Here is a 25,106-nt window from a genome sequence, read left to right as displayed (position 1 = left end):
GCCCAATAAAGGATTCTAGATCATTTATTTTTATGTTAATAGGAATTTAAGTCTGAGTTACCTTTTCCAGAGGTGTTTGGATTGAAGCCTTAATCCTGAATTTTAGTGAAGTGCTTTTGTCTACCAGCAAATAGATTTTAGCCCCCAGTGCACAGTAGCAGAGAAATCAAGAGAGGAACAGCGAGCCCTTCTTTTGCTACTTAAGCACCACAGCCCAAATACAGTCTCCTACTTGAACTGCCGCATATGCCCTTGAATTAATACTGTAAGTCTACGTGGCTTTTATGCATCCACTGAACTTCCAAAAGTTACTTGAAAAACATGAGCAATTATTTTCCACACCCAGCTAAATGAAAACTTTTAAGATTCTAGGTGAAGACCAAAGACGCGCTTTAGGTGACATCATAAACATATCCCATAAATATGCTAGGTAGGGACAAGTACGGATCTGAAGAGCAACACACTGAATCTTTTTTCTCTGTTATTTTTAAGTACATCCTATTCTCCTCTGGTCCAGCCATCCCTGAAGAAAGTACCACAGTACAAACAAAATAGCAGTTCAGTGATCTATCAGGAATTCTCTCTCTTGGGAAGGAAAATTCATTTTTTTATAAAACCGAAAAACAAATCTCTTTCTCAAGTCCCTGACTGTTTAAAGAATGAGTGATTTCTGACTCCACCAAGACACAAACTACTGACACATTTGGATCGAGTATATGTGTGTTTTTAGAATACATATCACTTGAAAACCTGCCATGCTATATTTAGTTGGAAGTAAATATATCAACTGGAACATATGCATGTGGAAAACGCGCTCTTATTGTGAAAGCCACAGCTCCTTGTTAACACAAGTCCGATACAATGAGAAAGCACATTCAGAACGGGGAAGGCAGGGGAGACTGCGAAGGAGGGACACGAGCATGTTTTAACGGCTGTGATAATTTGCCGTGAAAGGATGTTAAGGCCATAGCTCCTTGCTGCAGCATGCCATGTGCTGCTGAATTAAATTACTGCCATGCAGTCTGCTAGCGAAGGAATGTGTAAACAGGCCATATATCCTTGCATCAGTTCCACAGAATGTTGCACAACACAAAATGCCTCTCGATGTGTCATTTCCTTCTTGGCCATCTTCCCAGCTCCTGACAGGCAGTCAACAAAAAAAAAACGTACTGAAAGAGATTTAAAACTGCTCTTCTCAAGAGCACATTCCACCAGCCACCAGACACAACCTCCACCAGCACTTCTGACTCCCCACCTCTTCCATCCTCCTCAAAGAAAAGAGAAAAACGGAAGTTTTTTTAACTGTTACTATTCTCTTAAGTCAAAGATTTTCAACAATGTCTTATATGCTACTGACCAAATGATTAATATTTATGACAACCGAACTGCTGCTTGTATTTGCTGACTTGTAAAGAGCAAAACATGGCATTTACACATAACCTCTATTCCTTGAGCGCTTCAGAGATGGTTGAGAACCAGGGGGAAGCATGAGAGTCAAAGGCTTTTCTCCTAATGCTTTGCACTAAGGACTAAAATTCAGGCATGTGGCACCAGGAGTATGGTACAAGGCCTGTCAAGGTTTTCTCAAATTGTCTTCGTAGACAGCAAGCATGTGAACGCAAGAACTGTGTCCAGAGGTATCAAATAACCTTTAAACATTCTTCTCCTAACCCTCCATGCAACACATTTCACATGTCTCCCACCTTCTTTCACACATGATCAACCTCTGAATAAGCACCCACCACTGATAAACAAGCAAAGGTCGTGGGCCAGCCTTCACAGAAAGCCTACTCCTTCACCCAACTGGGATGAAGAGGAGGGGAAGACAAATGAGAGCTGCCACGGACATCACCTGGAATGAGGAAGAGAAAATGCCCAGCCCTCCATTCTCTCCCCCCTTCCCGGGCTGGAAAACCATCTCAGAACTCGGTGGAACAGCACAAGAGGAACATGAGACGAGGCCCTGTCCAGACCACCCGGTTTGGCTTAAGCCTGCCACCTAAAGTTTGTTCAGGTAAAACTTCTGCAGCTGGAAGCACCTCAAGAATACGGACTAATCAAATGTCCTCTGGAGAATTAAAAACTTGTTGACGAATTGGGCACAGGTGAGGACGAGCAAACGGGAAGAAAACAGTTTGGCTGCAGGACCTGAGCCTAAGAAGCCGAGGGACCCAGGTGCTACGGGGTCCTAGCAGCCCAGACATTTCCTGCCCTTCCAGAGCCTCTCCCTCACCTGAGTGGCAGGCCCTACTGACGTCACCAACGGAGCCCGAGAGGGGCCGCCGCATGAGCTCTAAGCCTGCAGGAAGGAGCTGGACCACCGGGAAAGAGGGCAGAGCTTCCCCCTTCTCCCGCGAGGTCAGGACAGGTAGCTGGTCCCCGTGAACAGCAGTGTCCCAGTGGTAAGGATACAGAGGATGGCTCTGGTCCCTCCTTGAGAGTAACTAGGACTTGCTTCCCTGGGGCACAACACACAAAAACTCTTAGAAACCCACTCATGCGTGTTCGCTGTCAGGTCTGCAGGTGTGCTGGCAAGCGAGCATCTTCAAAGGTGGGTGATATAAAGTATAAAACCAGGCTTGTCCATTTGACGATTTATAAGGTACTTCTGCTACAGATGTGCCAAGTAGCCAGGCAAGGCTAACAACCTCTTTCTGTTCAAACATCTAATTTCTTCTCTCATACAAGTATTGATCTGTGTCAGCTTCATACTGACCTGCTGATGCCAAGCGCCACAAGGCAGCACCCGCCCTTAATTCATCTGATAATTACCAAATTTGTTCAATTCGGAATGAAGCTACAATAAGTGAAACTTGGAGTCACCTTGTAGAACTTTAAATGTCCCCCAGATTAAAAAATCAAGAGACCTTCAGAAGATGACACTCAAAAAAATTATTTCTCCTGTTGCAACGATGACATTTACCATCCAAGCCCTTCTGAAAGCTGAAGGTATTGGTGGTCCAAAGAACCACTGCCCCCATCATTCACATCTTTGTGGGGTTTCTTCCCCTTGAATCCAGGCTGTACCTGTATCTTGCTTTAACCAACAAAATGTGGAGGAAGTTAACTCTATGCCAGTTCTGAGCCTTAAGAAGTGTTAAGAAGGCCTGAAAGCTCCCACTTTTGCACATTAGGGAGGCCTGAGCTGCCATGTAAGAAGCCAGACTCTGCTGGAGAGACCTAATTGGAGAGGCCATGTGGACAAGGAGAGAGGCTCTAGAACTACATGGCGAGAGAGAAAAGCTCCACTGCCCCATCATTCCAGCCGAGCCCAAATGTCCAGTCATCTGGCCAAGGCACCAGACATATGAATGGAGCCATCAGGGATGTTCTATAGCACCAGCCCCCATCTTACTGCAGCCACATGAAAGACCCCAAGCAAGACCACAGAAAACCCACCCAGATGAAGCCCAGTCGACACACGGAATTGTGAGTAATATTAAACTGGTTGCTGTTTCAAACCATTATGTTTTGGGATGGTTTGTTATTTAGCAATAGAAAACAGAAAAGGCGGCAAGAGGATTAAAAGGATTCAGACCATGTGAGGTGATTTCCTTTTTCCATCCTCTGGACAGCCAAAAATACCTTTTTCATCCATCCTCCTCCCTAACTCAGAACCACTACAATAGAATATGATGTTGCTAACCAAGTTTTCACCTTCCTGTAGAAACTCTTCAAATGAGACTGCAGCTGGAACCAAGTACATAAATGGAACAAAGGATCCTAATAGAAACGGAGATTTAAAAGAGTTAGGTATCCAAATGCATTACAGTTGCTGCTGCTACTCCACCGACTTCTGCTGGCACACACACGGCAGTCGTTATTCAAAGCTAACTTGCCAATAGAATGTCAAAACGCCTTGCCTAAACACAAGACTGACAAATTTGGGATCTTAAGTATGATGTCATGTCTTTAAATGATAAGCTGGCAAAGAAAATAAATGGCATTTTGTAAAGATGTGCACCGTTTTCATGTTTACGCTACTTAAGATGAAGGTTCTAATAAGTCCTCGGCTACGTTCCTTTAAAGGGAAGTTTTATAACTGAGATGAGTCACAACTGCAAAAGATCAAAGTTAAAAAACATCAATGATGCCATGGGGTACTTTTTAATCTTGTAATGAGTGATGATCATGTGCTCTTATGAAGTTAGTCCAACTGCCAACGCCAGATGTGTATATTAAGAAAAGAAGTTGTTTGTGAAGTGACAGCACCGGTTCAGCTGCCAGAGACAGAAAACATAGAAGGACGAACTCTTTCTGATTTCTGAGTGAAAAGCAAGTTTGGGGAGATGTGTTGATAAGCAGGGCCTCTGAAAAGGACTAAAGTGCCATAGCATACTCTCCTGGACTTTGCTGCAAACAAACTGTGTTTATCATCAATTCTGCACAGCTGTCCCCAGGGAGCATGAATACCTACTCAAGGCACAATTTATAACCCTTATTAGTGTCATTTGCTAATGAGCAGAAATTAGTAAAGCCATCAGCAAGGAAAAAAAATAACACACTAGAGAACGGAATCGAGATGATATCTATTTCCTGGAAACCTACTATAAGCAAAACGCTACAGCAAATTCTGACACTGGAGGAAACTGACGTAATAAGAGCTAATGCTTAATGAGCACTTACTACATGACAGTAACTGTGCCGTGCATTTTACATACGTTACATCATTTAACATCTTTGCAGCAACTGATGAGGAAGATACTATTATTATTATTCTCACTTTAACAGATGAGGAAACCGAGGCAAAGAGAAGTTCAGTAACTTGCCTACCATCACACAACTAGTAAATGGTGGAGCTGGGATTTCAATCCAGACAGTCTGACACCTAAGCCCACAGCCTTAATCACGATGCTATGCTGAATAAAAGACTCAACCAGTTAACCCAGAACTCGTCCTTGTTCAAACAGCTGATCTACCAGAAGTAGCCTTTCCAATATACTCTCTGATGTTTAGAAGAATGAGTGAAATTCTATTAACAGGAATCAATAGTCCAAAATCCTCAACTCCATCAAATCATTACAGAGATAAACAGATGTATACTATTTCCAGGACAACCACTATTTAAAGAATTATAATTTTGTGAGAGAGAGGGCTAAAAGAATTGCATTAATTGTTTTTTTCCTCCCCTCAAGAAAGTCTTTTTCTAAAGCCCTCTCTGTTAACGGTTGACAAAATAAGCCACTTGGAAATCTAGAGCAAGGGTTGGCAAACTATGACTTGTGTGCCAAGTCTAACCCACCAAAAACCCAGGGTTTTTGTAAATAAAGTTTTACTGAAACACAGCTGCAACCACTGATTTATGTATTGGCTAAGGCTGTTTTTGAGCTACAATGGCAGAGGTGAGTACTTGTGACAGAGATCACATGGCCCATAGAGTTGAAATTATCAACTCTCTGGCACTTCACAGAAAAAGCTTGCCAACCCACGTTCTAGAGGATTCTCCATTTAACAATATCTCTACAGCAATCAATCAAAATCCTATTATGCTCACACAATTGAAGAAAACAAAATCCTGGGCACTATCCACACATAGGGGTCTCAAAATTAAAGAATAATATTGAGAAGAGTGCTATTCTACAAATACTCAATGCCCAGGATGGCCAAGAGCAGGGCAGAAGGAAATAATCCAGTGCAGACAGTCCAGGTTATATCCAGACACTGAGTTTGGTTAAGTTACTTCATGATGTCAGAGAAATGACATCACGTTTTCACAGATATTTTTGGTTCACAAGAAATGTCACTCAGGCTGATCTAGGGCAGTGGTCTGCCACTTGAGATCTCTATCTGCTTCCCCCTCCCACCCGCAGCATCCTCAGCAGCACCCAAAGCCTGAACTCAGGTCACACACATACCGTCTCCCCCCTTTCCCCCTAACTCTCATTGCTTTCAAAGCCCTTCTCTGCTTTTAGGGCAGTGTGCCTATCAACTAATTGATTCTGCCAACAACCCCTTGGGAATCAGATAATGCTACCCTCCCTTGAAAGAGCGGTGACTTTCCCAAAGCTACCTCAGCTTTCGTCACATCTTTCAGAATGGGGCAGCACCCATCCTTTCCTGCTTCCTCTCCCAACCATCAACTTTTGAGCATCAACTCTTGAGTGGATGGACACATACACACACTTAGACACACAGACATGCACATACACGATCATGGTGTTTCCAAGAACTGAGAAAAGCAGCTGAGATCAGCAGGAAACATCTTTAAAAGATACTTATTAGTAGTGCTAAATGTTAAAAGACTACGATCCTGCCTTTTCAGTAACTCAAGGGTTAATTAGATAAAATGTTAGAAGGTGTCTTCCGTCACAAGGCATCATCTCTGATTGATGGTAGTCCAGAAAAGTCAGACAAAGCCCCGAACCAGGCAAGACAGCCCTGTTCTGTTCTGTTCATCTGCACTGCCTAACCACTGGCCCTTATGACCAGGGACTTGGGACAACCTGAGACACGTGCATGGCAACCACCTAATGGGACATTCTCAAACTGAACAGACAGGGACAGCACTGACCCAACACCGTGAACCTAGAAGAACACCATATACGTGAAAGGAGGAGAAAAGAAAAACCTCAAAGACTGGCTTCAGAGACAGGAAACCTCCCTAGTTCAGGCAAGCAATCAGCCTTTGTGAAAAGAGACAGCCACAAGAGGAACGGAAGGCACAGTGTGTTCCCACTGCTAAAAGACATGCTACTGGCGGAGAGGCAAAACTTTACCAGCCCTTTTCTCTCAGTTTTAAGGGAAGAAAAGACATGCCACTCTCACTGTCTAGGCAGGTGTATCGTTACATAACAAATATTTCTGCCAGCTGTACCTCCACCACAAACCAAATTAAACTCTCTAAACACAATGGCTGGGACTCCAATGTATTCACTCATCAAAGGCAGAGTTCTATGTGATGTTTCCACGGGCACAGAACTTTTAATGTTGTATATATCAAATAATCTTTAATCTCTAGATATGTTTAAATTGCTAAATACAATTTAAACTGCTTTAAATACATTTAAATTGCTATGCCAAGTTTGTTCAAATCAGTTTTGGGGGAGAAAGCAAACCTGTTTCAACTTAGATTTAGGAGGAAAATGCATATTATCCCAAATGGATTATGTGCACTACCTAAAAACTGATGCTGGTCAAACCTTCTGGATGTCCAGACAGACAAATAAACCAAGGTGGATTTAAACCCTGTTTGACTCTATCTGTTGAAAGAAACTACCTATAACAATTACTCGAGCATGACCAAACAACAGTGTTGTAACAATCAAGCAAGTTATCATTTGCAAATAAATTCTTTGTAATTAAGCAGTGTGCTCTTTATAAAGGGAACTGAGTGGGCGAGTTAAAAAGTTAAAACACATTCTTAGACCATGGGAAACGTACGCAAATGCTTTTTGACTAAGCTCTAGATTTTTCAGTTTACTGTTTTCTTCCTCAGCTCTCATGGGTCTGTTCTGCCCTGTCTATTGTGTACAGTGGATGAGCAGAATTTCTCAGCAAACAGTTACAATGACTGAATAATCATGCACTCGTTTCCCAAAGTTATGTAGGCCTTAGCAGTTTTGTGGCAAAGGTTAAAAGTGTAATTTGACTTTCTACTAACTGTGAAGTTCTACTAAATGTCGCTCATAAAAACAGGCAGATAGCAAACTTTGCAAAGAAGCTGTTTACATGAAAACAGGCTACCTTATCTGGGATACATTCCTCAGAGGGTCTCCACAAACTCTATTACCGTTTCCAATAGGAAGGCAAGTACTTACTTCTGGGTTCCCGGGGTCCATCCACTGTAACTTTAATAGCTCTGTGATAGGTGGCTACTTGGGGAGGATTTGTGAAGACAGTTATGGTCAAGGTGAAACTCTTGCCTGCAGATGTAAAAGGGGAAAATCCACAGTGAATATAAAAAGATAGTACTCATGATAATACAGCAGCATCGACGTCCAAATTGCGTTTAAGCATCTACGAGGAGGTGATGAAACAAAGCCAAGAGTCAGGACCCCTTATTCTAAATGAGAAACCCTCTGACGGCCACTTTGGGAAGTTACTAAACTCCCTGAGTGTTAAGATCATCATCTTCATTGCAGTGCTACACAAGCCTCCAATTCAAAAAAAAAAAAAAGCTGCTCAGTAGCAACAGTTGTAAGAAAAACAAAAATTCTGGTCCACTTGAGGAGGGTTCTCGTCCTTTCAGTTTTCTCCAACATCAGGAACACGTCCAAGCGCAGACAATTTTAGAAGTCTTTATTTAGGATTAGGTCATGACCCCATGAGAGAACAATAGTAAATCACTGTTGATTATGTTATTTATTTCACATGGCTTTAGCATTTCATTTCTTAACTGCACTACAATAAGAAGATGAAAGAGGAAGGTTCTTATGGGAATCATTTTAACAGGAGCCAGTGTCTCCTTTCCTGGCCTTAATGTGCCTGTGGTATGATGATTTCATCATTACTGGAACAAAGTTTTTCTCCTCCCTGCTCACCCCCCTTCCCTAACATACATCCTTGCTGTTAAACCTCGAAATAGCTCCCTGACAGTGACTTATTTTTTCCTAAATGTACATGACATCTCCCAATATAAATATGAATTTTTGCTTTTCACAGAAGGTGTGTTTCACCAAAATATTACATCTGATCTTTCAAATTAATGAGCTAAAGGTAATGAATAAAGGCGGGGGCGGGGAGGGGCTGGGAGAAGTCTGGTAGCAGATCAGGACGTCTGCTTGCTCCAGAAGACACCAGACGCTGTTACACAGGCTCACTGACAGTTGTAATCAGTTAGATTTGCAACGGTTAGTCATGTCAGATAGTCAGAACTGCAAACTGTTACAAGACAGGAAAAGGTGGGTGTGAAACAGTGACTCAATAAAACATTCAGCAATCTCAGGCCAGAGCATTCATTTAGCCTGCTCCTGTAACAGACCTTTAAAAAGCTCATTTTGTTTTGCTTTGTTTTTTGGTCAGAGACTGCCTTTCCCTTTACTGAAAGCTGAGGATATTAAATCAAAACACAAATCTTAAACAATATGTAGCGATGCAAAGTTTAATGCAATCTTTTCAAAGCTTAATATGGAACAGGTTATATACAAGGCTTAATGTAGAACAGGTCTTTGGCTGTCAAGTCTAGTGAATGGGTTTTCTTTTCAACTCAGACCATGTAAGTTCCTAAAATATGTTTAAGACACACATCATTTGTTACTCAGTATATATAGCTTTAAGTCTCTTTGGCTATGCTTATCCATGGCCAAGAGAAAAAAAAGGACAGTAAAGACAGGAAGGGGAGTGGGGCAGAGAAAGATGAATACTGATTAGAAACCTATTAAGTGCCAGCCGTTTGTACACATTATCTCATTTAATCCTACCCAGTTAGGTTTATCACTCCCATTTTACAAATGAGGAAATTGAAACCCAGAGAGGTTTAGTAACTTAACCACACAACTAATAAAAGGAAAAAAATCAGGATCTGAACTCAGTCAGGTATTCCAGACCCCAAAATTAATGCCCTTCTTTTTAACTTTGTCAGAGAACATTTAAAAAAATTAATAGGTAATTTATTTCAACACGTGTCCCAATCAGCTTTATAAGACTAAGAAACAGTAAATATAAATCTACTAACATAGTATCTGGGCCAGGATGACAAAAGCATCTATTCTTAAAGTGTCATTGATAAATCATATCTAATCCATTACATATTTAACGTTACATGGTTTTAAGTAATTTCATTGTCTGGTTAGGAAGCAGAGGACTTATTAGAAACATTAAGACTAACCAGAAAGATAAGGCAACCAGGAGTCTAAACTAGTTACAGAAAACTGAAAGTCTATAGAAATGGAGACTAGAAAGTTGAATAGGAAGCCACTGGATCCAGATCAGGACCTCAAAACAATGGAAAGATCTGAAGGAGTGAACGGGCTGAATCGCTAGACTGAAAGGTAATTTACATTAAACCATAAAGAGATGCCATTCTGGGCTGGATCAACGGTCCGGGAGCCAGGACTCCAAGGGCAGCGCGTGGACGGCAGCTGTCATCCAAGGCGCTAATCATAATACACGAAGGATGGAAATACCTCAGTGGTCCTTAATGACCTTAAATAACCTGGCAGAGATACTACCCATGAATTTATCTAAACTGCTTCTGAGAATATTTCTATTTTGAGACTTTTACACCTTACTTACGATATTAGAAGTCACCAATGCTTCTCCCCAATTAAGAGCAGCACCTCGTGTAGGAACGAAAGCCAAATGTAAAACTTACCTTATAAGCCTAAAGCATCTAAATACTCAAAGTGCAACCAGTTTTCTATAAAGGCTTCTTTTAAAAAGAGGTGGGTTTTGGGGGGAGGAAGCAAGTATTTAAGTATGAGTACAGTCTTCCAAAGTCAAACCCTAAGGATCAAGATGTACTTTAACAATGAAAACAAAAATCAAGGAGGTTCCTTCCACTTCTTACTGACCCTTCACAAGGAACAGGAAAATAATGTTCAAGAAACTTCCAGAAACTACCACCCAACTAGGTAATTGGTTCTTCATCTTATAAATAAGTATACATTTCCTAAGTCAAATATTTATGTGAATATTCATGATTTCCTTACATTAAAAAAAAACTTTTCCAAATCTCCTTGTTTATCACTTTCCGTAAGTGGTAAAAACGCAAGCTCCTACTTAAAAATGCAGGGTCTTACTTGGGGAGCAGGCACTCGTTAGACAACTAAGGGTGTCATCCTTGGCTTCATCCAGGACCTAGTTCTACAATCCGTCCTCAAGTCGTATATTTTCTGAGATAAACATAGGAACTGTCATTGAAAGACAATTCCAACTCAGCCTGAGGGAGTGTCAGGAATAGTCAGGAGGGGTAAGACTGTGAGCGGGGGTTGTATCCTAAACTGATAAAGTACCATGCTCTGTACACTGCAGGTGCTTAAAAACGCTTGTAAATTCAAAGCAGCAAGCTTGACGTCAAGAATGAGGAAGCACGGGAAGAAAACCTAAGGACCAAAGTCATTTTAAATACTTCTGTTTAAAATATAAAGGAGAAAAAGGGAAAAGACAATTAAAAAACATAAGCCACTCCTAACTTAATGCCAGTTTCACTGATGCCCTACTTTTACTCTAAAGCACTTCCAAAAGTCACAGTTGTCAGATGACCCATCATGCCAAAGTAAGTAGATTCCTTGCTAAATCTAAAACTGTTTCAATTTCTGAGAGTTTACATTTCTACCAGTGAAAAGAAAAGATGTAACATTTGAGGAACTTCGTGTTTTTTTAATTGTTTAATGCTACTGAAAATAGAAAATTGAAATAGCTGGGGGAAAAAACACAATGGCAGCAGCATGTTGATCCGAACTTAATAATTTAAGAGAAACGTAGAAGTGTGAAAATCAAAGAGGAAGCTGGAAAGAGTCTGTTAGAAAGCAGGTGAGGCACACAGGCAGGTTAAAGGGTTTCCTGCCACTGAAAAACTGATCCTTTTTTTTTTTTCCCAAAGAGTGATATCTATATCTCTTATTAATGTTCTCTGTCCTTTCTTCCTCTCCATTTCAGTTTGCTATTAATGTTTCCTTTCATATAATGTTAATGTAGTGCTATAAAAACCTATTATTAGTGATAAATCAATTTTTCTTTCTCTCTCCACCAGCTCCCCCCACCCCCAATCTAAGTCTCGAAGACAAGTCTGGACCAATTTCTCCATCCCGCCTCTGGCAGCAGACTGTAGCATTTCAGATCCTCCACCAAGTCCCGGCTGCTTCAAAGGAAAAATCCTACTTTCTTCAGTTAAGATCATAAGAAATATAGGGGGAGGGGGTCAGCTCTGTTTGGACATAATTACACTTCATCAAAAGAAGCTTTCTTCATCTTCCATGCGTGAAAAGTCTGCAAGCAGTTAAGTCTGTCTTTTTTTTTTTAAATATAAAAATTGCTATTTGGGAAACCAGCCAAAACTCAGAAAGCCAATATAGTAAAACAGTGCACACCCTTTGTTGCTCTTTGAAGTTTCTTAAATAAATATGTTGAGGGTTTACAAAGTACACTATCACTCTGCCATAGTTTCTACTCAAATTGATCAGAGAAAAATTATGCAGCATCTATATAATACAAAAGCAAGATGAATGAAAACCCTAGCTTCAATCTGTAAAGTATAGCACCCCATCTTTTAAATACTAAAAGTCATTACTCTAATTAAAAACAAAGTAATATTACATAAGAAGAAAGATACAATTCGGAGCATACAGGTAAATCATCACGTTCAAATTTTTTTCTTGATTCTCACTAGAAAAAAGAGACACTTTAATTGTGCTGCGGACCTGCACCAGTAACTGAGAAAAAAAAAAAAAGAATGAATATACACACATACATACTTCACACTTAATCAGTCAATGGTGAGGTAGGATGTGTCTTTTTTTCTCTTGATGAAAGTAAACTAAACCTGATGCAGAGATAACCCCTTTAGTTTTGATTCTACCAGAGGCTCTGAGCCTCATTTTATTTCAAACAACCGTTCAGTGACAGTATCTCATTAGCATGCAACATTTTTTTTTAAGTTAAAAAGTACAACTTCTTGGCCCTGTTCCTAGAAAGTAAACTAAAACGACTCATCGGAAACAGCCTTGCTTGAATTTCCCTTATCAAGTTTTTACAATGGTAATAATTTGACATCTGATCCAAACTAAGGAACAATTACTGGACATGGTTTAAAAATTGATGCTTCTCATTTCCTAGTTCAAACCTGAGTTGAATTAATTCCATAGGTCTTTATAATTTATTTCACCTCAGTCCTAAAGTGGTCTATTTTCTCTCTTCTTATCAAAATACTTAAAATGGAAATATTAGATGCAATAAATAAATAAATAAGCACAATACTTTTAATGAATGACTATTAAGTCTCTCCATAGAATAAGTAAATAAAAGCCAAAATATTGGTTTCCTTAGAGACTTCTTTTTAAAACATTAACCCCATTTAGGAAACAACTACAAAAACCCTAGAAGTGATTAGTTTCTATTTTATGATCTTTTTAAGGATTTCTAATATTTGAATATGGATTCAGATGGTGGAAACCCTTAAATAATGTGGAAATATTTACAGTCCTGGTCATTCATCTGCCTAGGCAACTCTATATAGTTATTCTAACATAAGTAACACACTATTCACTTATTCAAATGAAAAGCCTTCTGTAAAAAATCTATGACTTTTAAATAGATTCTCATTATAAGAGCAAATTAAATCACATGGAGGTAACATGTGATAAGTGAAGAGCATAATGCCAGCTGTCCTTGCTACACCTTAGAGCAAAACTGATATTATCAGGAAATGTATTCCTTTTTCTTTCCCCTTTGCCACCCAATCTACTCAGTTATTTGGCTGCTCATAACTCAGAACCTGAACCTCCACTATTCTCTCCACCTTATATGCTCACACCAGTGAAATTAGGAACTGGTTCTTCTGAAAACATTGTTTGAATTTTCAATATCATAAAACAAATGAAAAAGGCCTGAGTACTCAGAAAAACACTCAACTTCATCTGGACACATTTAAATAAAACCTCCAGTAATTCTGTTCAGTAGAAGCTGCTGATTTATACATGGACCAGGCTACATTTCATCAGCGGAGTCCAATGTGTTCATTTCATTATCAATACTGCATTAAAAATCAGAGACCTACCTCGTCCACTCCGGCCCACAAATCTCAGATCGTTGAACCTTGCCACTTGGTTTTTCATAACAGCAGAGGCATTTCGGAGCTCAGCAGAATAATTTTCATCGTTACCCGCCATGACAGTAACCACAGTCCCATCTGGTACCTCTCCGAGGGCTACCACCTACATAGAACAGGAAACACAGCAGCAATAATGGCACATCAGCAAAGCTTAAAAACCAAGAATATATTCTCATTGTAAATGGTGTGTCTTATCAGAACTTCGTGCTCTGGTCCAGTAATGGCAGACAGGAACAAGGCATCAGCACATGGGTGAGGATGCCACTTCAAACAGACCAATGTTGCAGGGTCCACCCATTTCAAAGGCAGGCAAAAGTTTCCTTCATTTGTTGTTGGATTCCTCACAGAATACATGTACATTTTTATTAAATCCCCATGTTAGGTTGTCCGAGAGAATTACGCCACAGAAAGAAGGCTGATGCCCCATCTGCAGATTGCATCGTACGTATGAAGGCACCGCCTGTCTGCAACCCGGAGTGCCCTGAGGTGTGGTCTCATCCAGATCACAGGCTAAAAAAAGAAAGTCTGGTCAGCTCTATGGGAGAACACGTTTAGGTGAAAATTTAGAGGTCCTGACTATATGGAAGCCTAAAGATGGTGTGGTATCCAGAGCTACATTTCCATCTCCTTACTTTTGGCTAGACATTCAGCTTTTAACCACACTGCGAAGAATTAGTGAATGCCCACTCTGCAGTGAGACCCGTGGGACATAGGAAGCCATCAAGAAGCTCAAACTTCAGGTGCAGAATAAAGATATGTAACAGCCCGACAAACTATCACTGACAAATGAGTGGTAGAGACAGAAAAGACACCAAACTCCTATTCTGTCTTGTCCCGTCTGCCATTTTGGAAGGACATGTTTGCCTCCTTAATCTGCAACACTTAACCTGCGGCAGATCAACTCAGTCAAGTAAGGATCCAGAATAATCAGTCTTTGAGGCTAATAAACATTTTGACTGCTGCAAGGCTAGGGATCATACTTTTAACCAGAGTCAGCTAACTTGCAAGCGGGGGCCTCTGATTAACGTGCAGCCTGGTAAGGGACTGTTGGTGCGGACCCTTCACGGTCATATGTAAAACACACCACTGTTAATCCATTCCCAAGACACTGCTCCATGATAATATCCTTTCTCTCAACTCACTTCCAGGATCCTGTATTCAGATGATTTCCATCTCTCCCTCCTTCAGCTTCCAGAGAGATGCCCTTTTGGTGACTAAGCAGTGGCTCCAGCTAGAGCAGCCCACTACTCTCTGGCAATAGCACCCATGTGTGCTTGCCTGTCTGGCAAACATCCCACTGAACCTTCCTCCACTCCTAGTGCTGCTCCCGCCTTTGTCAAGATTGCCCCATAAGGCAAACCCAAGCATTTGGTTCTGTGCTCCCAGTACAATTTGCACATACTCTCATAAAAGCAGATTTCTTTTAGGGTGATAAAACATACACTAGACCTACACTTTAGGGCTGAATTTTCCCACCCATGAACCCTAGCCCAACGTTCCTCCACTATACTCTCTGTTCCAGCCAGGAAAACAACCAACCCAACAAAAAACTTGCCAGTATTTTTTTCATCCTTACTTTTCTCTTAGGCTGTTTCTCAATTCCATTCCTTCTTTAGCACTTTGTATTCAGTCTAAAATCCTAAAGATTTCCTTAAATTATAGAAGCCACTTCCACAGCATCCCACAGTACTCAAATGATCCTCCTTTCAATGTACATGTATTTATGATCTATCTACTGTTTTTGACACACTAGCCCAAAGCTACGAGACTCACTCCTTGGAGTCCAGATTATATTAGACTGGAAACGACATGAGGCAAGGGCCTCACCTGTCTTGTTCACTACCATATGCTCAGCTCCCAAAAGAGTGTCTGGCACACGCTAAGTGTTTGATAAATATTTTTGAAATAGGTAAATGAAGGAGCTCCGTAAAGAGCACCACTTCCCACAGCCAATGGTCTGTGAGGCTACCAGCTAAAACCCTAACAGAGAGAACCAGTTAAAGGTTAAGTCAGCATCCCGCGATAGCAGCCAGGAGCCTCTGTTCCAAAACTAGTTTTCTGACAGCTTTTTCTATCCCGGAGGAGAGGCAATCAGGCCGAATATCCTTTACCAGGGGCATATGGCTACTCTCCTCAATCTGAGAAGTCTCCCAGGTCACGGGTAATTTCCTTGAGAACATGACTTCCTCCCTGCATACTGAATCTAGTACCTCGAGTGGCTACAAAATATAGGCAATGCTGTCCTCTGGATGGAGGCAACGTGCTTTTCAATTTTTCGAATTCACACTGCCAAAAATGTGAACGTTTGAAAATACTGAAATAATTGACTATGTTTGCCAGTATTCATCCGAATGTTTGACATTTTTTACACTTAGCATATTGCGTTTTAACACCTGCTGTGTGGCTTTCTATGTCAAGGTAAATATGGAACCAGTAAGCGTGTTAATGAAGGCAGAAAAGTTGTAGTGTTTAGAAGAGAATGAATGCACCAAAAATCAAGAGCCCCCCGGCCCTTTTGCCCACCTCTGTTACATATCTGCTAAGCTCTCCCACAAGTAACTTCATCTCCAGGAACCACAGTTTTCCAACAGAAATTGGAAATAATTTTTTGAAAGTCTGTAAAATGTAGAAGATACTATCTAAGTATAGAGCGTAATTATAATGATGTACTTTTTGTAAGACGAGGAGGCTAACTTCTGTTCCAAATCCGCTGTGTGCTAAACATAGGCTTTTACTTAGAAGCATCCTTAAAGGGTTCAACTGAATATGCAATTCTTCACTTCATGTCCTGAGATGTTTTTTGGTGTTGTTGAGAGAGAAAGGATGACTGCTGATGGGTTTCACTCCAGCCTGGCTAAATTTCAGAAAAAAGTAAAGAAATCTGCCCCAATATAAAGATTTTCAAGAGCTCTGGGACATTATTATTTTACTGCATATTTTTAATATAATGGATTTTTTTTTTTTTAAGTTAGAAGAAAAGGAAAATTGATTCAATATGGGAAAATACGAAAGCAAAGATCCCTAAGAGTGAAATACATAAATCTATTTTTCTTTGCTTAAGCAGCATAATAATGGCCATATTAAATACTGGTATGTTTTACGGATTATATTTAATAACAAAACAAATAGGTAATCACAAATTGTGTGAGTCTTCTGTGAGGTTCTGAGCTGGGCCTGAAAAAATCATGCTAACTAACACGATGTAGTGACAACTTTTCCTGTTATGGCTGAACTCTATTTTAATCGCTAAATACATTGGTTTTTTTCTGCTACCAAATCAGATTCCTAATGTTTTACTGAGGAACAAAAGAGGGGAGGGAGTACCGTATTTGACTTTATATCAATCAGAAGTGTAATTATATGTTTGAGGGTTTTTTTTTAAAAAAAAGCAGATCTCTGAAGCTAAAGTTTCCCTTGGAGATTCTCAACTGTGTTTATCTAAAAGAAAACCAAAAGAATCAAGAAATTTTTACACATTTCATCTGTACCAAACCCAAGCAATGGAAAACATTTCAAGGGGTAGAGAGCAGTGAAAACTCGCTCTTTAACCATTTAGGACTAAGCACGCAGGAAAACTTGTTTCCATACTACCCGATATAAAAGTTCCATTCTCCAAAGAACAATTTGTGATGAAACCTTAACAATGACGTTTCTAGGTGTATGTAAAATAGAAAATTTGCAAACTCAAGAAACTTCATGAGAAAGAGGGAAGTCATTTTGCATCTTGATATTTCAGAACAGAGAAAGAAGTTCCTTTATTTAGTGCACCTCACGATAACTAGTATGTAAATCACATGATACGTAGCTTTTTCAAAATGAAGTAAAAGGATATTTAACTCTAGAAACACTATTGAAATTTTGTATGAGACTCCGTAGGATTAAATCTGTGAATTACTCTGAAAGAGGGGAATGGAGAATTAACTCAGACCCTTAAAATGGTTTCTGTGGTCTTATTATACGGAAATTAAAATTGCCTATGACATTTCCATGGACAGAAGTCTAGTCTTAACTAATCAATTACTCTCACAGACCAATATCATTTGGCACATTGGGCTTGCTGCAAAATTGATATATAATTATTTTTCAAGATAGAATCTGACCAAATCTTCCTTTGGAATAGAAAGAGAGGTAAGGAAGTAATTGCAAAAAGGAAAAGTTTTATGCCTATGGTAATTATTTAAAGATAACTTTAAATAAACTATCAAAAATTCCACAAATATTACAGCTAATTTTTAGAATTTAACCTAGAATTTAGGAAAACCCAATTGAATTGTAGAGAAAAAAAGTAAATACAATATAAAATATCACTTTATAATTTTTAAAATATATGTCAAAGAGAAATTTGATGGGAATTATTTTAAGCCAGGAATTTAGGTGCCATGCATCAAGCTGGGTTAGATCATCTAACAGTGGATATTTGGGAATTTTGAAAGAAAACAAATAGCAATGCCAAAGGGGAGAAAATAATAAAAGACATCTTACCATGCCTGTTTTCAAATAGAAGTTTTTAAAAATTTTTTTAAATATTTATTTTCCATCTAAAATTGTCTAGGTTACCTTACTAACAAATCTTATATATTCAATCCTAAAATTTTTAACTTTAAATAATTTTTACTGCATTTAAAGACATAACATAAAAATGTGTCTGCATTCACACAACCTGAAATCTATTACGATCTACGTAATTTGCATAACAATTCATAGTGGCCTAAATAACATTTTAACAAGTTTAATAATCTGTTTTCCTTTGTGTAGGTATAACTACACTCAAAAAGACACAGAGAAAATCCGACCCTTAAATATGTAAGGAAACTACAACCCACTAGTGTCAAGTATTTATTAGTTGCATACTTGTTTTTGAAGAGAAAAATGTCCAATGATGTTGAAAAAATTATTTTCAAAAAGGAATTGCTCCATCATTTTGAAACCCTACTTATGACAAATACTGAAAGGTATCATTAAACATACAGAATTAACTATGAGAAATAGATTATATATCTAAAAATGTGTTTTCTTTCTTTAACATTGCCAGAAAAACATATGATACTGGTAAATATGTAGTCCAGTGTTCTCTAACTTGAACCAGCACAACAGCCTTGCACTACTTTTAGTTTTAAAATATACATCTGGACTTAAAATTTCTGCATAGTGTTTCAGCATGGAGCTATTTAAAGCAACTGAGTTATGACCCCTGAACACAAGGCTTCGTGGTGGAAAGGCTGACAGACCCCTAACTGTAAGGGTGCTACTGGATGCACGGTTGACATGCTCCTCCACTATTTCTACCTGACCATTAACTATGGAGCTTAATTTGCAAACTGCTTTTTTGTCACTAGAATTATCTAGGACAGAAAAGGCCTAGGATCCTCGAATAGTATCCTTTAACTATTTTAAGCTTTCAGTGAGATACACCTGAAAGAAATGTTAAAAATATTTATTTCCATTTCCTTGACACCTGGGAGGACTGAACATTTCAAAACTGCAGAACTTTGTTAAAAATATAATGCTAATAAACAACTTTATCTATTTTAAAGTGCACTTGTTTTTACATTTTTATATGGTGAGTATAAACGAGTTAAGTACTCGTATAACCTCAAAACAAGATCAGATCTTTACTAATACATTACTTACATCTTAATACGACAGGGTGTCAACAAAATTTTGAAGCACTATTTTAAATTAACATATCAAAACACAATCTATTGAATTCATTTCTGATTCTCCACAGTGCCGAGCTCAGTGTCATAGACGTAAAATATGGGCTCAATAAATATTGTATTGAATACCAGACTATCCAAGAATTGAGTTCTCTGAGTGTGTTTTTCAATATATTTACCTATCTGCTATTTTCCAACAATACTATAATTTACATTGCACATAGCTCTAACTATGACAGCCAAATTGCTGTCATCACTTTTAAAACTGAGACCTCTTCATATTTTTTCTTCATGGCAGATGTATTTGATTATGTTGCAAAAGTGAAGAAAGTCTACTGCTCTCAGGCTTTTATCTTGAAAGTAAGGTAAAGAGGGGCTGATTTTACTAACGTTCAGATGAAAATAAAAACTGTTGTCAAAATCCGTATCTTCAAAATATCTACACCTCTTTCTCAGGAGAGACAAAGCTTCTATACTGAGTGGCTCTCAGCTATCATCGGCTATTTGAATTTTGTTAAACACAAGCATGCAGGGGCGAAAACACTGAGGCTCAAGTTTTAAGTTAACTCAATTTATTTTTCAATTAAAATATACAATTTTATATGTCCATGTGTTATCTATGGTTTTGTTTACTGTTTCAAAGTCAAATTACTCTGTAATTAACAAGTGTGACCAACAGCAAAGAAAGCAATTTGTTTTCAAAATCATTTTTAAAAGGTGGTAGTGAGAAAACCTAAAGACAACCAAAACATCTGAGAAACGCTCAAACTAAATTGCATTCTATCATTATGCCAAAAACATCCTTTCCATCCAAAATACTAATGCTCAACACCAGTTCAGCGGCATAAACCTAAGAGTTATACCTAAAATATGTTTACCAGAACACACGGAATGTAACCTATCAAACATCTAAACGGTATCTTTAAAAATGTAGGCACCTAGCCTTTTATTTTCACATATCCTGACCTGTGGCACTGCACAGACAAAACATCTACTTATTTGTATTATTTGCTGTTCTCATTCAGGTTTTTTGTTTGTGTTTTGAGGGGGCTTTTTGCGGGGGCGGGTTGGCGGAAACAAATTTCTGACATATGGCTAATTAGAAACTTCTAGGCCCATGGACGATGCACACTGTAAAAGTCATCTCTTGTATGGAAATTCAAATTTCTACAACGCACATACATTTTGAGTTTTTCCTATTTCAAGGAAGAAAACATAACCTACAAAACGGGTGGCTCACAAAAAGAGAAATGGGACGGTTAAACACACACACACATTTCTTAAGCCAACTGCAAAATGAAACTTGCCCCAGAAGGCAACATCCCCTTTCCATAACAATTCATCCTGATTTCTCCTCTGATATAAGACCTAGCGAGATAACCAGCTCTAATTGACTTGGACTCCTCTTTCCACCCCACCCACACACGGAATCTGAATCGGTGCGTGGGGGCCAGGGGGCCGATCAACAACTGGGAACTGCCAGTGGCCCGTGGGAGTTTGGCCCCAGGGTCCAGAAGGCAGGAACTGGCACAATTCCTCCCTCATTTTCCCCCTCCCCCAAGGCCTTGCTTACCCTGCTCTCCATAGACCCCAGAACCCCGGGGACCCAGGCCCACCTTCCCGAGTTCCGAGGCCAGACAGGGCCGGAAGCGCCTTTCGGAGCGCGCTCTGCTCCCTGTCTGGCTCACTGCCCCCTCCATCCCCGGCGTCCAGGCCAGCGAGGGAGGACAGCCCCGGAACCCGTTTCCCCATCAACCCACCGCGCGCTCGGCCCTGGGGGCTCCGCGTCTCCCCCTGGCGAGGGCTGCCCGGGGAAATCCGCATCGCATTTCGGAGACCCATCGGGCTCCGGCGAGAGGCTCGGGACCTTCCACCCTCAACCTGCCGCGCCGCTGCCTGCGATCCCGCTGCCGACACCCGCCCTCGAACTAACGGGCCGAGTGGGCGGAGGAGGCCGCGGGGCGCGCGGAGGGCGCTCTCACATCCCGGGGGTCACTCGCTCCGCGCCCAGGCTCCTGGCCCGAGCCTCCCACTACCCTTCAGAAGCAGGAGGGACGCCTGGGGTTTCAGTCCTCTAAAAGTCATCCTAAGACCAATCTGCACATTTCACCTCAGTTTCCAAGGCGGGCGAACTGAAGGCATTTCACAGGTTTCCTCATCCCTCCCGGGCGGGGCGCGGCGGGGAGCTGGGTCCGCGCTGGACCAGGCGGCCCGAGCCCCCGCCCCCTCCACTGGCCCGCGCCTCCCCGCGCTCGAGGGTCCGGCGCCCGGGACTCCGGGGCTCCCCCGCCTCGGGGCGCGTGCCGACCCCGGCGGCCCCGCCTTCCTCCGGTAACTGGAACTGGCGCGGGGCTGCAAGCCGCGCAAACGCCCCCGTCCTGTCTCCCCCTCATACTCCCCGAGTCCCCAGGTTCGCCCGGGACCCTCTTGGACACCGGTAACGCGGCCCACGCGCTGCAGCCGGCACCCGGCGCCCCGCCCCGGGCGCGAACGCCTGGCGCCGGCACCCCGCAAACACTGGCCCCAGAGCCCGGTCGGGCCGCTGAGGCTGAAGCGGGCCAGAGAAGGGGGCGTTGAGACGGGTGGTGGGGCGTTCGGCTGGGAGGGAGGAGGGTGGGAGCGCGCAGAATCCTGGCGGGGCGGCGCGGGCAGCCTGCGGTGCGGGGTCGCCGGGATGCCCGGAGAGAGGGGATGCCCCGGAGTCCGGGGGAGAATGCCGGGGATCCTCGCCCCTGGGGGGGTGGGGGCGGGGTGGAGTAAGTTGGGGTGGCGGCTCAAATAGTGGGCATCTGGGGGCTCTTGGGGGGAGGGGAGACGGCTCAGAGGAGTGGGTTAGAACGTTGGCCGGGAGGCTGGACGGGTGATGAACGGATAAAGGGGACAAGGGCTGCGGTGGTGGCTGCGGGTACAGGTGGGAGAGGGAAACATCTCTCTCCCAGGCTCACTGCGCCCTGAGCCCGCCGGGTGATCTCGAGAAAGAGGGCCAGCTGGGGGTCCCTCGGGTCAGAACCACCAAAGTAAGAGGCCGTCCGGGCCCCGGCGCCCGCGGGCAGGGAGACGCCGGCAGGCAGGTCCCGCGGCGCCCAGCCGGGGGCGGGGGGCGGCCGCAGCTGCTTACCTTGAAGGCCACGGGCAGGGTCTTGTTGCAGCGCCAGTGCGAGGGCAGCACGGAGCACAGGAAGTTGGGGCTGTCGGTGCGGACGAGCTCGGCCGGGTGGTCAGCGATGATCTCCACCATGGTGCGGTTGTCGTGCGGCGGCCGCAACCGGGGCACTGCGGCAGCCGCTGCCGCCGCCGCCGCCGCCGCCGCTGCCGCCGCCGCCTCTTGCTGCTGCTGTTGCTGCTGCTGCTGCTGTTGCTGCTGCTGTTGTTGCTGCTGCTGCTGCTGTTGTTGCGCAGCCACCACCGGGCTCACGTCGCTCATCTTGCCGGGCTGCAGGCTGCTGGAGGGGGGGCTGAAGCGCCGGCTGGTGCTCGGATCTACGGGAATACGCATCACAACAGCCACAAGTTAGCGAAGTGGCCGGGGGAGGGGGAGGAGGGTGGAAATGAGGGGCGAGGAGGAGGAAATTGGGGGGGGTGGAGGCGAGACGGGGGAAAGGGGATGGAGGTGATGGGGCTGAGGAGGTGAGAAATCAAGTTCGACGAAGCCGACTGCCGGGCGGAGTCTGACGGGGCCCAGCGGTGGCGGTGCGGTGCAGTTGGGTTGGCGGGTGGGGTGACCCGGGAGGCGCTGATCCTGCCGGAGCCTTTGGAACACCCGGGCTGGCAGCTGCGAACCGGCGCGGGGATGTATCTGGCCCGGAGAGGCGGGAGGCTTCAGTTTGCAGCTTGGAGTGGGGTCCCTTGGGGCACCACGTCCTGGGTGCGCTGGCGCCCCCTCTGAGTTCGAGTCCGGCGGCCGAGCGGAGTGAGTTCAGCAGTCCAGCCCCGGGGTCTGCATAGCCGCGCGCCGCCCGCCACCGCCGCGCCGCGCGCAGCTACCCAGCTGCAGGCGTCCGCGCCGCCGCCCGCCCGCGCCGCTGCCGCTGCCGCCGCCTCCTCCGCGGCGGCCGCCGCTCCCCCCGCGCCGGCTGCACACTCAGATTCCTGCCGCGGCGGCTGCCAACCCGGCTCCCGGGCTCGGCTCCTTCCTTTCCCTTCTCCTCTTCTTGCCCTCTCACCGCCACCTCCTTGCATCCACTCCCTCCTGTACTTGCAAAGCTCCCCTGACCCTCGCGCTTCGAGGTGCCAGGAGGTAAGTCGCGGGCAGCGGATCTCGGGGCAACGGATCTCGAGCCTGCGAATCGCAGCCGCTGCCGCCGCCCGCCGGCCGCGAGAAGGAGCCCCCCGGACGCCGCGCGCAGCTTCCGAAGCCGAGAGAGGCGGCCCGGGTGTAGGGGGAATCTCGCCTGGTCGCGTCCTCTTGCTCGTTCCCCCTCCCCCCCAGGACAAGGAACCCCCTCTCGGGCGGACGAGGTTGAAGCTGAGACGCTAGAGAGCCGCCGGCTGATCTGACTGTCGTTATTTTTCGTTGTAACTTCAGGAGAGGAGGAAGGAAAATTCTTGAGCGTCTGTGCTGACTTCTCAGCACTCTTCACCCTTCCCCCACCCCACCCCCACCCCTGCCGGAGCGGCTCCTGGGGAAAAAAAGATTTTTCAGGGTTTGGGTGCTTTTCTGTCTTAAATGACACAAAAAAATTGGGGTGGAGGGGACACTTGTCAAAATAGTTTTTAGAAACTCAAGTGAGTGGCTGGACACTTTTTTCTTCTATATTCAAACTTGTCGTTCCTAGAGAACAAGGATGAGTTTTCTTAATGACTGGAAAACTGTCAGCTTGGTGATTAAAATAAGTTGCAAAAACCTTCCTGGGGAAAAACCCCAGCAGTTTTCCATGAATTTGAATCTTTTATTAAGTCCATTCTGCATCTAAAACGAAGTCTAATGTCTTGACTTTCTTCCCCACCACTCCTGGGGGGGAGGGGGATTAAAAATACAAAATAAAATATTCAAAATGCTTCAAATGGGCTATTTATTTATGTATTTATTTCCCAATGTGGGTTAAAAAAGCGACTTTGGATCCCCCCAAAAAGTTGTGGTCGAAAGGATGAAGGAGCGCGGAAAAAAAGCGGCAGTTTTACCTAAAATGTGGTTTTTGGAGGCTGGGATTTCTAATGATTAGGTTTTTGTGGTTTATATAGACACGACTCTGGCTAAGGCGATCATTACGCTGATGAGAGTCAGAAGCACGTGGGTGTCTCCGACCAGCCTCAAACTCTGAGCCTTCAAAACAAATAAAACAATGTGCGGCGCCCGCAGAAGCCGGGAAATCCGCTTGAGGGTATTGCACCCCTAAGAAGGGGGCACAGGGCCGTTTCCACTCCATGTTGTGTACTGCTAAGTTCCTTGCTTACTGTCAAACTCCTTTAAACCTCCCAAAGCTTGAAAACGTGTTTGCAAAAAGAATCATCAGCTGCCAAAGTTTCAAAGGTTCCTAATAGGGTAGCTGACACAGTAATGTGATTTTATAAAATAAATGAAAAATTATAATGCCTCCCCCTAGGAGTATTAAGGAAGAAAGATAGTTGAGTCATCACTTATCGGCCCCTCATCTTATTTAAAACAATTGACGTACCCATTAATCGGTGTTTTTATTGCTTAGCGCGAACGCCTCTCTCGCCCTGGTAGCGACCTGCCACGACCCTCCCTCGGTTTTTAAAGCTCTGCTTCCACCGGCTGAGCCGGCGCTCGGGGGTCTGCG

The 25,106-nt window shown here is 43.2% G+C and overlaps 1 protein-coding gene and 1 long non-coding RNA gene across 8 annotated transcripts in view; one reads left to right on the top strand and one right to left on the bottom strand.

Annotated features, from left to right (window-relative positions):
* RUNX2 (RUNX family transcription factor 2) overlaps positions 1–25,106 on the bottom strand; it is a 315,448-nt gene that overhangs the window by 202,978 nt on the left and 87,364 nt on the right. For 6 of the 7 annotated variants that reach the window (XM_023624252.2, XM_070244668.1, XM_070244666.1 and 3 more), the window contains exons 3-5: positions 22,484–22,845; positions 13,655–13,811; positions 7,758–7,862 (exon numbers count right to left, since the gene is read on the bottom strand). In XM_023624252.2, the coding sequence (XP_023480020.1) occupies positions 7,758–7,862; positions 13,655–13,811; positions 22,484–22,845 (624 nt within the window). Of the gene's footprint in view, positions 1–7,757; positions 7,863–13,654; positions 13,812–22,483; positions 23,405–25,106 lie in introns of those variants that run through there. The other variant, XM_070244670.1, reaches the window with a different exon arrangement.
* LOC111769210 (uncharacterized) lies at positions 8,854–12,329 on the top strand. Its single transcript, XR_002802034.2, has 3 exons — positions 8,854–9,929; positions 10,912–11,155; positions 11,633–12,329. It is a non-coding gene; the product is annotated as an uncharacterized lncRNA (long non-coding RNA).

Source organism: Equus caballus, chromosome 20 (assembly GCF_041296265.1).
Source record: "Equus caballus isolate H_3958 breed thoroughbred chromosome 20, TB-T2T, whole genome shotgun sequence".
Taxonomy (NCBI): Eukaryota; Metazoa; Chordata; class Mammalia; order Perissodactyla; family Equidae; genus Equus; species Equus caballus.
Note: the sequence above shows the minus strand (reverse complement) of the source record. Positions and strands in the feature narration are given on the sequence as shown.